This window comes from Mastacembelus armatus, chromosome 16 (assembly GCF_900324485.2).
Source record: "Mastacembelus armatus chromosome 16, fMasArm1.2, whole genome shotgun sequence".
Classification (NCBI taxonomy): Eukaryota; Metazoa; Chordata; class Actinopteri; order Synbranchiformes; family Mastacembelidae; genus Mastacembelus; species Mastacembelus armatus.
The window spans coordinates 21,480,370-21,497,110 of NC_046648.1; the positions used below are offsets into that span (position 1 = coordinate 21,480,370).

Genomic DNA, 16,741 nt, shown 5'->3' on the forward strand with positions numbered 1-16,741 from the left:
AGGTCTGGATTTTTTACCACATGGGAAACTGTTCAATATTACATAAGGGTCTCCAATTTCTCTAATACATAAAACAGTCCCAGACACAGGACCTTGCATCATCTGAGCTGGAGTTATTCAACAATGTATAATTCAACAAGGTTGGGGTAATACAGAATGACACAGATATACTGTAAGAATAAAATATGTGGCTAAACTTTATGTTTTCCATTGAATGTATTTGTATTTGACTGATGGTTTATGTCTTTGCTGCTCTACTTTAATAACGATAAGGAGAAAAATGTTTTTCACCTGAATCACAAAAGAGAGAAGAAGCATAGTATTGTTCAAATACAATGAGAATTTATTCAAACGGTGCAAAAAAGTAATAATTATAATAATAACCTAACATAAAATCTGATGTTCTTTCTATCCAGATTGCACTGTCACACAGCCTTAAGTTTCTCCTTTCAAGAAAAAAAAAAAAAAAAAAAAAACTAAAACATTAAAATGATAAAAAATAAAAACTGATCAGAATACCAGGACAGCTGAAGTCAAGTTAAAATAATGCACAAATTTGGTAAAAATGGATTGCCATTTACATGCAACAGTTCCAGTCCCATGCAACTCGAAGTATTCCATGTTAATGTCACGATGATGAATGTTCTGTTCCCACAGAAATTACAGTGTTGTACAATAAAAATGTAACGGGTCAGGTGCGTTGCAAAACTAAACTCTAAGCCATTTCTCTTCCAGTGTGAAGGAAATGAGTTGGGTCAATGGGAACATTACTGTCATGTTTTAGCATCACATGGATTGGTGGCTGTAGAAGTTAAAAAAAGTACAAATAAAATAAATCAACAAACAAATAAAAGCCAGACAGCTTAACATTTTGCCATGTGAGAAAGAACATCCTAAATCATCTCAACTAAACATTCCACAAGGAAACCTATTAAAAAATTCTCACTATAAATATATATTCTTGTAAGGTCAGAACTGAGGAATTTAGGTTGCAATGAGAGAGCCTTGAGTAACACGAGGCTCATTAAGGAGTCGCCTCTGACAGCTAAATTGTCACTTTTTCTACACCAGATCCAGGCACCTACAAGCTTATCATCCACACCTGTCTTAGTATCCAACAATATACATTCTTACCCTTTTAAAAACACTGTAAAACTTTGGGCTTACAAAAATAACTTGGAACATATTTATATAACCACTCCTTTTTTCCTAAAATACAAAAAGTGTTTGTAGCCTGTAAAGTCTGGTGTTTTACATGTTTCTGAGGCATCCATTTTATTGCAAAAAATTAAATAAAGTAAAAAGTTTTGTAAGCTAATTATTACTTTGGAAGGAGGACAAGAAAGTATGCACACATACACATTTTTACACCTTCCCACAGTTAGGGAACAAATGATGGTCTCATCTGAATTAAAATGCTGTTGCATGGACACATTTCAACACACAAACACAGCAAATACAATGTTTTGCGGGGAATAGCAAGGTTTAAGTGTTTTATTGTCATTAAAACTAATGTCTCTAAATGCACAGCAAAGAGTCTCCCTCTGTTGTCAAAGAGCATCTGTAAATATTGTGATATAGTGTTAAAAGAACATAAATGACAATTATTCCCTAAAACTGATGTTACTGTTGTTAGTTTGGGTGTAGGGTATGAGACCAAGCTCAAAATACTAGATTTAAAAAAAAAAGAAAAACAAGAGTGCCCTCAACTGGGCAAGGCAGTGAATCGCATACTAAATTGTGCTTTCATAATGGACTTAAACCCAAAGAACAAATTGTGTCACACTACCCCAAAAGAAATTCCTCACGATGGCTTATTACAGGGAAAAAAATAACACATTTAAGTATATAAATAGTCATTTGACATGTACAACTAAAACAGCCTTAAAATTATGATGAGGAAAACTCAAAACATCAGCCAGCCGTTAGTTGATACTCGTCTAACTGAAAAACATAATAGCATTATTTTAATAGCTTCAACGCAAATTGAATGAATAATACTAATATTCTAAATCTGAGGGGCAGTAGCAGTAGAAACTGCAGGCAACAAAGCAAGCAGTGGATACTGGATGTTCACCTTGCACAACATACAAACAGGACTGTGACGCCACAGGGACAACTGCTGGAAAAGGGAACTAGGAAACCGTGTAAGATGGTGTTGCTGGCAGCAAAAAGCTTTAGCTCTACAGTAACTGAATCCTTTAGGGAAAACCTTCAGGCCTTGGCCCCGATTTCACATGAACAGAGGTGGCAGTGTCTGCAGAGACCAACAAAGAACAACAGGCCACTTCAAAAACTAAAACATTTTCTATCCACAGACATCAGGAAAGTGCTTGAATTTGTGCAAAACAAGATTATGGAACTGGTTTTGGTGAGACAAACGCAATAAGTTAAGAAACTGCCTTCAGTAGAACTTTACAATTTGCAATGGGCAACAAAAATAAGCATTAAAATGTATTAGTTAGGCTATGGATACATGATGTTTTAGTTGAACATCTTTGGGGCCATGAACTGTGTGAAGCTTTGACAATTGCTACCAGAGTTTGTCAGAACAACACGGATTGTAATGAAATGTTATTGTGAGTCAACATCCATCAGAAGTGAATGTGTCACTTTGCATCATGCAAACAGAAACAGGAGACAACTGTCACAAATGCAGACAGCGTTTAGAGCACGGTTTCGTTGTCCTATAACAAATCTGTTAGCTATTGGCTCTGATCTTTTATCTTTCTGAAATCCCAAAAATATCATTAGTGTTTTAACATATCAATCATTGTAACTTAGCGGTGAATATGTGAATAGTGTCTCCAGAATCTGTTGTGCTGGATTGGACATTTAACTTTGTAGCGTATAGTATGCATCCCCAGATTGGCCACAATTATCAAATGCCAACTAATGTTGGGAGACCCAACTAAAAAAATGAGAAAACCAAGATAAGATTTTCTGGATCAGGCTCTGGGAACAGTATCTTACCACAGTGCAATGTTGCTAGATAAATGAATTGGACATAAATGTAATTTAAAGTAATAACTGTTTTGCCAGAAAGATACTACTAATAGTGCAGAGTAGCTGTATTAAATGCATGGACATCTATGTGTTTGCATTCTGGAACAGTAGCACCACAGCAGCCAACAGAACGCTTATTCATTACCATTGCACGGTAGGTTCAATTTGCATTATGCAAATAGTGACTGATGAAAAAGGCATTCAACAATCAATTAATTCTGCTGTTTTCTGAGGTACATATGACGCAAGCATCTAGTAACAGTAGTGTAAAATCTGTATAACACTGAAATTACCCTAATTGGATGTGACATCCCTAAAAAAAAAAAAAAGAACCAATCCATACATTATTACAGACTACAAACCACGAGACCAGGAATTGAGACACTTGTGCCTTATCTTTTGTGCTTGCATTACTATATGCAATAGTGAGTCTGACTTAGTGTTTATATGTGTGTTGATAAGTGTTATGCATGACACCTGCCATATACATTCTCTCCACAAGGAGGAGACAGTAGCAAGGCGTTAAACTGATAAAGGAAGAGAGCCTACAGCTCACACAAACACACACACTCATACTTAACACCTGCATAAGAGCCACAGCAAAAAGTAACAGAAGTGCATTTAGATTATTCTATGGTCTATCATATGACCCCAGCAGTCAGAAACCACCCTGTATATTCTGTAGTTGTGTAGACTCTTGACAGGAAGTGACACACCTAAAAAAAAAGGGAGGGAGCTGGCTGCCTTTCTCCTGTCCATTCAGAGGCTGATCCACCCGAGTAGTATTTTTATTTTTTTGTTTGTTTTTGTGAAAAGGCCACTCGTCAAATTCAAGCCACTGCGGGGTCCACTCAGAACCTGTGGATGGCTGGGTCTGTCTCCCTTTTCTTCAGCTCTTCCCGGTAGCAGTAGGAGCAGTAGTTGCTCGTCTCAGGGTGTCCATAATAGGTGCAGCTGGGTGTCCGACAGCGGCTGGACTGCAGGCTGGCCAAACCCCCGGCACTGCCCAGAGAGTAGTGTCTAACTGGTGGTTGCCCGCACCGAGAGTCTAGGTTGGAGCGCATGTCCCGAAAGCCGTTGGTGTAGTTCCCACTAGTGGGCTCAGACCCAGGGTAATCTGGGGGGTCAAACTCAGGGGTATATGAGGGTACGAGGCGAGAGGGACTCAGGGAGGATGGACCCTGTGAGTTATTGTACTGAGGTGGGGCAGGACCCTGCATTGTAGGGCAGTGCCGGGGAAGGGTAGCGTATGAAGGGAGGCCAGGGTAAGTGGCTGCTGGGGAGCCACCAGCTAGCTGGCGCCTAGTATCCATGTAGGTGTGCATATGAAGGTGCTGGTTGAGGGGTGCTGCAGCAGGAGGCTGCTCTATAAGGGAGGGCCGGGGGATGGGCACAACAGCAGAGTACATAGAGGGACTCAAAGGAGTGGGCTTGAGTTGGTTGAAGGAAGGTGAGGAGTTCTCCAACAACTCCTCTTTGGCCTCATAAGGCCGGTAACTCAGCTCTGTACCACCAACAACGTCCTTCTTAGGTGGTTGAATGCCATTACTGATAGCCTTCCTTTCTGCATCACGACGCTGCTGTTCTTGCTCAGCCCTGAATCGCTCCTCTGCATCAGCCAGGTAGTGCTGGATCATCTCCTCCTGGAATGGCTGCCGGTTGCTGGTCGTGAGAAGGCTGGCAAAGATAAATTTCCTCTCACCTTGCATGGCGGCTCGCAGGATGCCCAGGCTGACCTTGACATCAGCACTGTACTTGTAGGTCTCACTCTCAGTACTGCTCCCACCACTGCTGCTCATGCTGCTTCCTGTTCCGTTGAGACGCTCGCTACCTGAGGAGGGGGAGCCTTTCCCAGAATCCTCTGAGGCGTGGGCTGAAGGAGAGCTCTCCTTGCTGCCCTTCCTCCCTCTAAAAGAGCCCTTCTTTTTCTCCCCACCCTCCTGCTTGGCACCTCCAGCTCCAGCATTCTTTCCTGTCATCAGTCCGCCCACATTTTTCTTCAGCTTGCTGCCCAGGCTCTTGCCAAAACTGCCAAGCTTATTGGCCACAGAGTCCGCCCTCTTCTTGTCTTTATCTTTGTCCTTCTCTTTCTTGCTTTTGTCCTTCCCCACTGTTCCTGTCCCTACCCCTGCTGATCCACTGCTAGAGGAACTAGATGAGGAAGAGGAACTGTTCTTAGCCAGGGACCCAATAGCTGATCCTGTGGCTGTATCGCCATTTCCATTGGAGCTGCTGCTGACTGATTCCTTGTCTGACTCCCCTGAGTCAGGAGGTGTCCGAGCGTCCTCTCCTGCTGAGGCTGTGGGAGACTCGGGCTGGGCCAAAGGGGCCTGCTGCAAGGAAACAAGCAGAAACACAAGCTGTTGGATATACTGTAGATGTGAAATATATGCATCAGGCCCAAACTGCTGACACAATTAAAATAAAATAAGAATTTAAAGAAATTAAGTGTCCTGAAACCTTCAACAAAGGAAAGTCAAATTCATTAAAAGAACAGACACATCCCTCAGGTAAAGGAAAAAAAATCAAGACAGCATATTTGAAAAGAGTGATTCATTGAGATGGTTTTTGCAGACCACTGCAGAACACAACTGAGTCAGAAATGCCTTTTCATATCTACAGACACAAGCTGTAAAATAAAGAATGCTGCATTTGGAAACGGTATGACCTACATTATGATGCAGCATCCTAATCTCGAGCAAGGAGCAGTTATAGGATGCCCCTTCTTTCAGTAATAATAAGCATCACAGCTATCAGCTAACTCCTCTGGTAGCATTACTACACAACAATCTCTGGAAATCCCATTATTAATACAGTTGTTCCTATTGTGACTAGTCCCTGCAACTTAGTCATGAAACTGCTATGAATTGTCTTTCCAACCACCCTGGTGTTAGCATGAGGCACACAAGTGGACCATTGTCAGAGTGTAAGTGGTGTGACATTATGACCTGAATGGCCCACTGTACTTTGTTTTCACTTACAATTTGTACAGCAGTCAGGGGACAGCTGGTCTGGTGTAAAAGGAAAAAACAGCGTCCTTGCATATGATAAGTGGGGAATTAACCACAAGAAGGGTGGTTAATGCATGAATCTCTGTAATGCTCAACCACCCTTTACGGTTAGCAGAAATTTCATTGCAGTCTTTTCTTCCTCTTATTTTACAACCTATTTGTGTTTACTTTTAGAAAAGATAAACGTAATTTCATTCTGTCTGCACTGCTGCTGTATGCAAGGCAAAATGACAAAGTGCGATGATTTAATTTGAAATATATGCATCAGGCTCCAACCTGCTCTTATCACTCATGCATTTTGTTTGTCACTGCAAATTCAATTTTAACTATAGCAGGATGCCCAATAATGTCTGATCTGTTTCTATAAACCTCATTGCTATAGAGGAGATGGATAGATGTGTGAACTTTGAACTTTACCTCACAGGGCAGGGGCAGCCAGGTGACGGTCATGTAGCTATGTAACATCTGGAGCTTGGCCTCCAAAGAAAGAGCCACACTGGAAGGAAAGGGAGTGAGAGAGACAGAGTCAAACCTCAGTGACATGAGTCAATCACATGGCTAAGGTGATGATGATATTCTACGTTAAAAATGTAATCATATTGTTGCCATAATCATAAACAGAAACGTACTGGTAAGACCAAATTTAAAAAAATCAATGCAGCAGAATTACAGTGAGAAATAACAGAGAACACAAATCTACACAAGTTTATTCAGTTAGAAATAAACCAACTTGCTCCCTGGGATAATGGCAAAGGTCACTACCTTAATAGAACATATAATGTCAGTCCTCATCGTTAATGGAAATGGATGATAAAACTGAATGTCAGACTTTCACGCTCCTCCTTAACAATAACTGAGACTGAATGGCCTGGCAAATGGCAAATGCACTAAAAGCATCGTGGTGTTGTGAATTGTTGTTCTACATTAGACTTTTAACTCAATGACCCATTCCTAACAATGTTAACATCCACTCATGTAATATCATCTCTGTCCACCTTTTCACCTAAAATAAGACATCCACACTGACATCAACTGACGTAAATAAGGTGGAGGTTTATTTTTACAGAGGTAGTGTTCTGGCGCTTTTTCCCCTGCTCCATTCATAGAAGATATTTACAGATAATCGTATTGTCACTGGCAGTGACTGACAATCTGATAATCTGAAGTAAAGGATCAATTCCTAGACACTGACACTCAGGCCTAAAATTACAGCTATTTTTAAGAGTGCACATATGCAACTGAACATGTCAACCCCATTTTTATCTGTGTCTTTTGTGACCTCTAAGAAAACAGTTTGTAAAAAGCATTTAATGTACCTTTAACCTGACAAGGACAGATGGATGTAAATGTGTGAAATTTTTTTTTAGAGGACCATACCTTGCCAGCATCACATTGTCTGTGTCATCCTTGCCCCACTCCCAATCTTTCCCAGGATCCACAGCAAAGTGCAGAGGCAGCATTTTGTGCTCTGAGTCAGTGAGAGGGATCACAACTGCTGGTAGAGATGGGGGGGGGGGGAAGCACTCTCAGAAAAAAAGATAAATCCTTTTATCCAGCAGTCTGGATTGTCTACAAACAAGAATGCTTCTAAGTGCAATCAATTCTTTTACTTTCTATTTTAACATTTAGCCTGCTGGGTCTGACCAGTATTGTTTTTGGATTGTCCAAACAGACATTTTTAGACTCAAAAACAGTCCGATGTCTGGGCAATGTCTTGAAATTCAAGTATAGACTTTTTTTAAACACAAACTTCAATGTGAGCCCAAGTGTTTGGCGTTCGACATTTTCTCTCTTAGTTTAAAAACATAGAAAACAGCATTAAAACTAACATGCTAATTTAGAGCATAATACATGATTGAGGCAGTACTTTTTTACATGAATTTATTCTCACTTAATGTAGTTTTTGATGAAATGCAAATCATGCAAAACATTTACCGTAAAGTTGCTTAATTTTAACATGGGCAGATGGTCATTTATTTGCTTGTTTACTTAGTGTTGAGTTTCAGGACCAACTGATATGCTCAGAAGTCCGATGGCAATTAGTCACTATTCTTAAATAAACCACTAAAGTCAATCTTAAAAATAGACTGACTCACAGGGCACCATGCAAAAAAGTGTGTCATAGTGCTTATTATAAAACTGTTCAAAACAAGCTCAATTCTTTAAGGACTTTTAGTTTTCACAGTCTTTTCAGGAAAATGTATATGAGTGTTACGCATATGACTGCAGTACGATTTATCTGTTAAAATGTCAGCTGTTTATGAAATAATGCTGTCAATAAAAGACATAAAATGACATGATAATATCAGTGATGCAGAACATTACCTTGCTCTTTGGAGCTGTCCTTCTGCTCCATGGAGACCAGGGCAGAAAAGTGCGCTTGGTCGTACGCCAGGACCAGGGGTGAGCGATGGCACTTGGCAGCTGGCACTTCCAGTGGTAGGTATATGCCACCAAAAGGGATGGGAGCAAAGGCTGGGGAAGAAGTAAATGTCAAAAAGTAGGACCTCAGGACTGTTTCCAGGTCTATAAAATGGCTTTTACTGCTATCATCAATACAACAAAATAATATTTCACTTGTTGCAGGTTTGTTAATATCTACTCCCAATTTTCAGCCACTTATGAGTGTTGCAATAATTGCATAAGAATTCCACCATGGGTGGATGATGGTGTTTACTTCATTAGGAAAACCCAGGTCCCATCAATCGCTGACAACTTTGCCAAAAATGTTTCCTTTACATGCCTTCTTGTGATTATTACATTGTTCTACATGTATATACTACATGTTTCACGGCCATATTTACCCTCTCCTCCAGAGTCTCTCAGCATGGTGTCAGCCACTACCACTATAGGCCTTCTGAGGACATGAGCCAGGACAAAAACATGAAACTCCTCCAAACTCTCATAAACTGGTTCATCTGTGGATTCCACCCTTAAGAAAACAAAACACGGCTTTGATTAAGACGAACTAAATTGCTTTTGATGTTGCAAAACCAGAGATAATCAAATTTTCAAGAAGACTAAATTTGATCGACTTTATCTTTTGAATGGATTCTTTCTCGAGATATAACAATAATATATGTGAAATGCAGACTTTCTAGTGGGCCATACATAACTGATTAGGGTGAAAATACATATAGATGTTTGCTTTTAAGCTGTTTCTTGCATTAAAAAAAATAAAATGATCTTTTACAGTATTGAATTTAAGTGTCAGTATATGTAACCTACTGAACTTATGTTTGCTACAATAAACAGCAGATGGACTAAAATGAAGGCCAGCCACTCAGTTCTTCAGTTGTTTGTTCATGAATAAAAACATGAGTGTGACTAAGTGTGTGGTGGGTTAACAGTCCATGCATTGTCTTGAGCCAGATCTCACCCGTTGGTGCCGTTGGTGCTGTAGTGTATTCTCGGCTCACTGGAGGCTAGTTTCAGCAGTTCATTCCACTCTTTCTGCCACTCCTCCTCCGTGTACACCAGACCAGACTGAGGAGAAAAGAAGGACATGCACACACACACACTTACCATTTAGAGAAGGAGTGTCAAATGTCATAAAACCATGCACTGACGTGATAGCTTCTTTCCAAAAGGTTACATACTGATAAGTGAAGGAAGAGATTTAACTCGAACATAGTACCCTATGTTGTTCACACAGCAGCAACCTTCACTGTGTTGCTTTAACCTCCATATATGGACTGAAGGTAACAGCTTAAACTATTTTGTCTTTATAACTCATGTCCCAATTCATCTACAATACATTCACATAAGAATGTTTCCCAGTGTAGCCACAGCCCTGTACTGCAGGCTGCTACGTAGCTCCACGGGAGCAATTTCACTTTAAGTGACTTACTTGAGGATGCCTCAGAGACAGCTGCTGAAGAATGGGTGAACATTTGGCATTTATGTGTCTTCTCCTCTATGAGTGTCCACTTTATAAAACATACTTCGTGGCTGAAACCTTGGGGTTTTGCTCGATTTTGTTTGTTTTTTAAAAAGACCTTATCTCTTCATCAAGAATGTCAGAAAAAAATAAAAAAAATGTTTCACTACGATAGTAAAGCTCATTATCATTAAGGGTGGGTCACTCCACCTATTATTGTTACTGTAGAAAACTACACAATAATAGGTGGAGTGACCCACCCTTAATGATAATGAGCTTTATTATCGTAGTGCAATGATAAAACTGTTTTTTTCTTTTATTTAATCATCAGCATGTGGTCAAGGACAGACTAGCACCTGATAAATAACCAACCACTGAACTGAACTCGTTCTGGTTGTTCTGTAATTCAAATCCTCCTGTTACAGCAGGTGCAGCTTTTAAATATGTTTACACACTTATGAATACATTTATTAGTGCAGTCATTGGTGATAGGTTTCAATGGCTATTCAGTGCATATTATAATATGTCTGGTTCATGATGTTCAAATATATTTGCAGGCAAAACTAAAATACATACAAATATGTGTCGTACTGCTACAGATGTCCTATGGGCATGGTGCAGAAAGTACCAAGCATTTCCACCTATGTCCAGCAATATATTTATAAGTTTAAAGTGTCCCAGTGCTTTCCTGCCTGCTTCTGGATTTGGTTCCTGTTGGCAGTCTGTTTTGAAGGAGCTGGTACTGCATGGAACAACCTGACAACAATAGTGAGCTGTGCACATAAACCAATGTTGCATTTCGTCTGTGCTGACATGCCTTTTTTGCCATGGGAAGGAAGTACTTCTCCAGTTCTCCTCCAGTATATTTTATTATTAGATATTATCAAAAGCATCAAACCAGGAGCACTGTGATCAAAAGCTTACAAACTCTTACAGTCACCACAAAGATATCAGACCTCTTTGTTCTGCTGGGTCTGCTGCCACCTCCACCTGCGCTTTAGTGCTTCTCTCTCCAACCCATGATCCATCAGCGCATACAGGGACTTTCGCAGCATCAAGTCCCGATCATGAAAGCCCCACATGCCTGCATGAGTAAACAATTGAGAAATACAAAATTTTGCACATAATTGCACAGCAACTAATGAAGAACATTAGTCATTTCAGGGTCTTTTAGTATTTGTGTGTCATGGCCAAATTTCTCCTAGTTTATAGTTAATAAATTAACTATAGTAATATAATAATGTTGATAAATTAACCATAAACCAGTCAAAGCAAAGCTATCTCTTCATGCTGTTTTTCGGTTTAAACCTATCTTTATAATCTTTTAGAGGGTTTATAAAGTTTGGGCATATTAATATGATTTTCAGATCTACTATCCAGTATATTGTGCTCTACACACTCTGGAACAATGCCTGCACATTAGCTATTAATTAATATTATTAATATTCTGGACTACGGCTCCTAAGTGGGCCACAAAGGCTAAGTGAATGTACACTACAACCATGTAAAACTCAATTAAGCTTAAGCTAACAAAGAAGCTCTCTTAATGATTCACACTCAAGGGAATGAGTGCAAATTTCCCCAGCACTGAGGGTCTTGTTGTATAGCTCTAAGATACTCACCAAGCGAGGCTGCGTGCAGCAGGCAATTTCCATCACCGCTTGTTGCCAGAGGCAGCAGGTTCTGACAGTTTGGAACTACTTTCGTCCACCAGTTCAGCCGTCCTGCAAGTAAACAGGAAAAAGTCCGCTTATCTGTTTGCATTAAAAACATGAAATAAAGTTAAGCCAACAAAATTCATGTATGAATTCCCAAATGGTAACAATCTTGTATCAACAGTTGATTGGCATGTTGGAAAATGACTGTATTATTACAGAAAGAATATGTAAGCAACTTTTGATTTTATGTGAGCAGTCACATTACAGTTCCCTAAAAATGTCATCTTGCTTTGCAATTAAGCTACTCAATGCAAAATGAATGTGAATGCCAGTCACTTCAACACAGCAGCTGTGACATAATTTCTGCCTTTACTTCGTATTATTCAGCTGTTTGTGAACTTTCTGTATTGCGATGTGTTGTAAATGTTTAGTATAGCAGCTCCTTAACTACATTCACAGACAGGTGTGTAGTGTCAAGTAATGGAAAAAGACAATTTTTAATCAGCAACCCATCTGTGTAAAGGCTTGTATCCAGGTGGGCTGGTATTCAGTTTAGCTCACCAGCATGCTCCAACGCCACCATCATTGACTGTTCAATAAGATCCCTCTCAATGAAGCCACGGAAGTCATCCCGATACAAGGTGAGGTCTGGTAGTTGGAAAGTGCAGAGGGGTGTGTCCAGAAGTGGCTCACTGCTGCTACCGCCAGTGCTCGAGACGTGAGAGCGGGCCAGGGACACGATGGTTGAACTTGCATGGGAAATACCCCTTGACAGACGCTTCTCTGTAGCTGCTAAAAGACAACAGCAGAGGGTAACAAGAAATTATGTCAGGTATTATTTTTAAAGATAATTTTTTGAAGTCATCTTCCAAACTCAGGAGACAGAATACATTTTGTAAAGAAACAAAATGGCAGGTTGCTATAGTTAGCTGTCATCTCCAAATGTCAAAACTACTGAAGCTATCACTGATTGTTGCCTGAGCCTGTTTTTGGCTCTTTGCATTAGTGTTCTTATGTAACATTGCTGGCTGAGCCCAGCACCTCAAACTGCCACTGCTCACATTATGGATTATAAAATAAAAACATTTCACTTGCTTGCGGCCTCACCTTGTACCACCTCATCCTGGCGATGGAGTATAGGGCGCCCTACCCTGGCCATCTCCTTTTCAGGCGGTACATATGTCCTCTCCTCTGAGAATGAATATGTCAGGTTCCCAGCATGCACCTGGCGCAGCTGCTCAAAGTCACTGAGTGCAGCAGTGAAATCCCAGTTCTTGCCTAGAGAGAAAGAGAAGGATAGGAACAACATCTGTCTAAGCCAACAGCTCCAGCGTGATAACTGGAATTTTGTTTCTATGTCCAGCAAATAACATGTACCTACTGAGTTTAAATATTTACTACAAGTCGATGCAACTACAGGACATCTTATCTTATATAAAGCCACATTCCTTCACTTGAGTAAAGATCAGATTTTGGCTTGCTTGCCTGCTGCTGTTTAGCGCATTGCATTACATTCTCAACACATATTCAAATCTGCAATGTATGATGCTGCTAGGCAACAGAAGCCCTGTTGACTCCAGCTTTAACTTTCTTCTGTTAGTGTATGATAGCTTAATTAACAGTAGCAAGCCAGAAGCACTGACTGAGAGCAGTCAATTTGGCTGCTGCTCATAATATCACCAGCTGGCAGCTTCACACAACCTCCCACCCTCTCTCCAACCCTCCTTTTCTTAGCTTACGTGTATGAGGGCTGCAACTAACAGGGACCAAATAAAAAGGAAGAAAGAGATGATTAAACTATAACTGAGCTGAACACATTTAGTAACTGATTTGACAAGTTTTTTAAGTTCAACTGAAATTCCTAAAGAACCTGATTTGACAAATCATCACTACTCCATTTATCACTCCAAGTTTGTATTTTAGTTTTTACTGTGTAGTGTGTGCACTGGACAGTTCGCTGATTACATTAAATTTTGTGACTTGGGACCCTCTGTATCATTCCACCGGCATAACAGAGACTAAGACAACTACAAAAATATTTACTTTTTCAAAGGTTTTCTCCAGACCAGTGGTATAATCAAATAATCTGCAACTCACCCTCTAGCAGATCTCTGGCCAAGCCGGGTTCAGCTCCAGTGGAACGGACAAAATCGGACAGGACTGTGTCCATATCCACGGTCATGTGATCATGAATTCACAAGTTGGCAGGTTGCGTCCGGGCAGAAAAAAAAAAAAAAGAAAAACTCAGAGGGACTCTGCTCTCCCCAACAGGCAACAAGGAAGCAGTGTGGGTGGCAACCCTGTACCTTAAGCTACTTCACCAGCCACACCTGTAAAGAGAACATAGATAAAAATAAAACTTAAACATTTGTATAAGCGTTTGCTCTAATCTGTACCAAAATCTAATGAGAGTGTAATATGGGTGACTTTATGGTGTGGTTTCAGCTTTTTTAAATAGCTCTTAGGAACTCAGAAAAGCTGTGAGCAGCAAAAACTTAAGTCTCATTATTAACTTTTTTTTTTTTTTAAATCAAGAAATTTGGTCTTCGGTTCCACCTTGACAGCATATGACCTGCTGAAAATGTATTCAGTGCAAACATAAAAACATTTTTTTCGACATTATAAACGTCTGAGCAGAAAACATGACCCTAAAACAAAAAGAGGAAGCAAATCTTCTTTCACTCTATAACCAGTTGGAGTTAATCACATCAGGATACTGATACAGAATGTCAATATTGGTCTGTTGTTCTGCTCACAAGATTAATTCATAGCATCACTTAGATAAGACAATATATTTAAATGGGTCAGGTAAGTATATTTCTTTATGCAGTTTGATATTAGGAAACAGACTGCCTTCCAAGAGGCCTATTTGACAATTCTACCTTCAAATCTCAATAGCAGAGCTAAAGGACCCATATCATTAGTGCTTTTAAGCTCTGAAATCAATACAGAAACATTATCAGGACTAAGAAAAAAAAAAAGAATCAGCACCACAGAGCTGTGGACGCAAAGAACATGGGCCAATCGATGCAAAGCTCTAGGTAAAAAGATGTACTTTTGGGGCAAAGCTAAAGCTTAAAGGCTTTATTTTACCAGGAGAGAGATTCTGAGCGAACACACACTTTGAATCACATTAACAGAACTACAACTCATGATCCTGCCACAAACCTTCAGTGTGTTAATATCACTTTCAGTGTTTTCAAACATCTGGTAAATGATAAACCTTGTTGATTACTGAAGGTCAAAAACAAAGCAAAACTTTCATCTATAGACTACAACAGTGGAATCAGCTACAGTGTGTTCTTTTTACTTAATACTGTGAGTGTTATTATTTATCACTAGTATCTTCTTTGTACATCTGAAGAACACATGGTATTTCTATTTCAATATACTAGAGTGGTAATGATTAGTGTTTTAGGTGATTTTAGGCATTTATTAAGCCAAACTACTAATGTTTGCTGGTTCCAGCTTCTCAAATGTGACAAACAACAAGAACAACAAAAGACACCTGAAGATTCCACACTGAGCCCTAGAAGATTAACAGACATTTTTTAAAATACATTTCTTTCAACTAACCAAGAACATAGCCAGGAGTTTAATCAAAATAATTATTAGTTGCAGCCCTACAACATACTAATTTAAATACAATGCACCACTGTAAAACTATTATTATGTCATTACGTTGCCTTGATATTCAGAAACTGCCTAATCCGGTTTTGACTGACTGACTTCTTTAAATCTACCTACAGTCATCTATTCCCATCCACTCCATGTCTCATCCACCACCCAATGTTCCTTCCTCATCTCTGACTCAGTGAACCCTTTTCCACTGTGCCTGATGAGTCACGAGCATACTCTTCTTACACCTCTCCATCGCTGCCTCCCTCAGTTTCTCCATCATTATTAAAAGCCACACAGGCACGCAGGGAAGGAAGAGACTTTAGTACAAAAGGCCTTTCTCAGCCAGCAGAGTATTTCTAGAGCGTTCTCTGCAAAATCAGGCATTCAGCAGTCTCCCCTGCAGGGTCTCTTTGCAGTTTGTCAGTTCTGTTACATTCAGGTCTTCTGCTTATACAAATCAATCCAGAAATGTAAGGCTGGGGCAGGTTACCTATTTCAAACCAGAGGGTATCAATACAGACATTTAGACTGACACACCGCAGATGTGGATTACACCAGGCTCTGACCAGCAGCACTGCATATAAAAAAACCAAAACAAAACAAAACAAAAAACAACACCAGGGCCTGTGTTGCAGTGAGCGCGTTGCTATAGGTACCAGTAAGAAGATGTAATACGAACCAGTCCAAGAAGTCCAGTTTGTTATTACTCTCCACCCTCCCAGTGCAGCACAACAGCTGAGGCTCAATTTTACATTCTAAAGTTATCAAGGCAGCAATCACTTTTCCTCACAGCTCACTGCAGACTTGCAGTAAAATCAATCAGGAAGTACCACTGCAACAATTAGCAACTCTGTGAACTGAATGACAGAAAATTAAGTGACTGTCCTGATAATAAAATGACAATTATAGTTGTTTTAAGCAGGTTTCAGCTTATCAAATGTGAAGATTTGTCACTTTTCTTTGTACATTTGATGTGAAATGAATATCTAAGGTTTGGACTGTTTTTCAAATTAAAATACACATCAACTTCACTTTGGGGGAATTCTAATTGGCATTTTTCACTAATTTACAGACAAACAGTAAACAATTCATTGTTAATTTAACTGATGAACAGATAAATGTAAATAAGAATTTGTTGCAGCCCTGCAAGTAACCAACCTAGTTGAACATGTCAGAATTATATACTGTGGAAAAATCTAAACCAGGATCAGCTTTTGTTGTGGAATAACCTGCATTTCCCCCCCAAAGGCCAACCAATAAGCACCAATGCAATCAGTGGTCTTATTGTAATGAATTAAGAGCCTGTGTTTTTTTTAAGGAGAGCTTTTGTCACATTGGAGGGTTATCTGAAAGGGTCAGTGTGAGTCAGGTGACCTTTTTTGAACCTCTTTCAATGATTAAACACAAGTTGGATGCTGGCTGACACTGGTGCGCAGGTGTAAGGGATTACTAAAACTAGGAATAGATATTTAATGAATGGTACTTATATTTAAACAATTACCAAGTGAAGTTAAACCAAAAAGAGCTCAGACATAAGTGAGAGTGTGGACAGCATGAAGTAATAC

The 16,741-nt window shown here is 39.7% G+C and overlaps 1 protein-coding gene across 4 annotated transcripts in view; it reads right to left on the minus strand.

Annotated features, from left to right (window-relative positions):
- Positions 1 to 320: 320 nt before the first annotated feature.
- otud7b (OTU deubiquitinase 7B) overlaps positions 321 to 16,741 on the minus strand; it is a 28,635-nt gene continuing 12,214 nt past the window's right edge. Inside the window, exons 2-12 of one of the 4 annotated variants that reach the window (XM_026317214.1) lie at positions 13,653 to 13,885; positions 12,663 to 12,833; positions 12,117 to 12,347; positions 11,520 to 11,621; positions 10,854 to 10,981; positions 9,397 to 9,503; positions 8,822 to 8,949; positions 8,343 to 8,492; positions 7,395 to 7,509; positions 6,435 to 6,513; positions 321 to 5,339 (exon numbers count right to left, since the gene is read on the minus strand). In XM_026317214.1, the coding sequence (XP_026172999.1) occupies positions 3,858 to 5,339; positions 6,435 to 6,513; positions 7,395 to 7,509; positions 8,343 to 8,492; positions 8,822 to 8,949; positions 9,397 to 9,503; positions 10,854 to 10,981; positions 11,520 to 11,621; positions 12,117 to 12,347; positions 12,663 to 12,833; positions 13,653 to 13,737 (2,778 nt within the window). In that variant the 5' untranslated portion in view covers positions 13,738 to 13,885 and the 3' untranslated portion in view covers positions 321 to 3,857. Of the gene's footprint in view, positions 5,340 to 6,434; positions 6,514 to 7,394; positions 7,513 to 8,342; positions 8,493 to 8,821; positions 8,950 to 9,396; positions 9,504 to 10,853; positions 10,982 to 11,519; positions 11,622 to 12,116; positions 12,348 to 12,662; positions 12,834 to 13,652; positions 13,886 to 16,741 lie in introns of all 4 variants that reach the window. The other 3 variants (XM_026317213.1, XM_026317216.1, XM_026317215.1) reach the window with 3 other exon arrangements.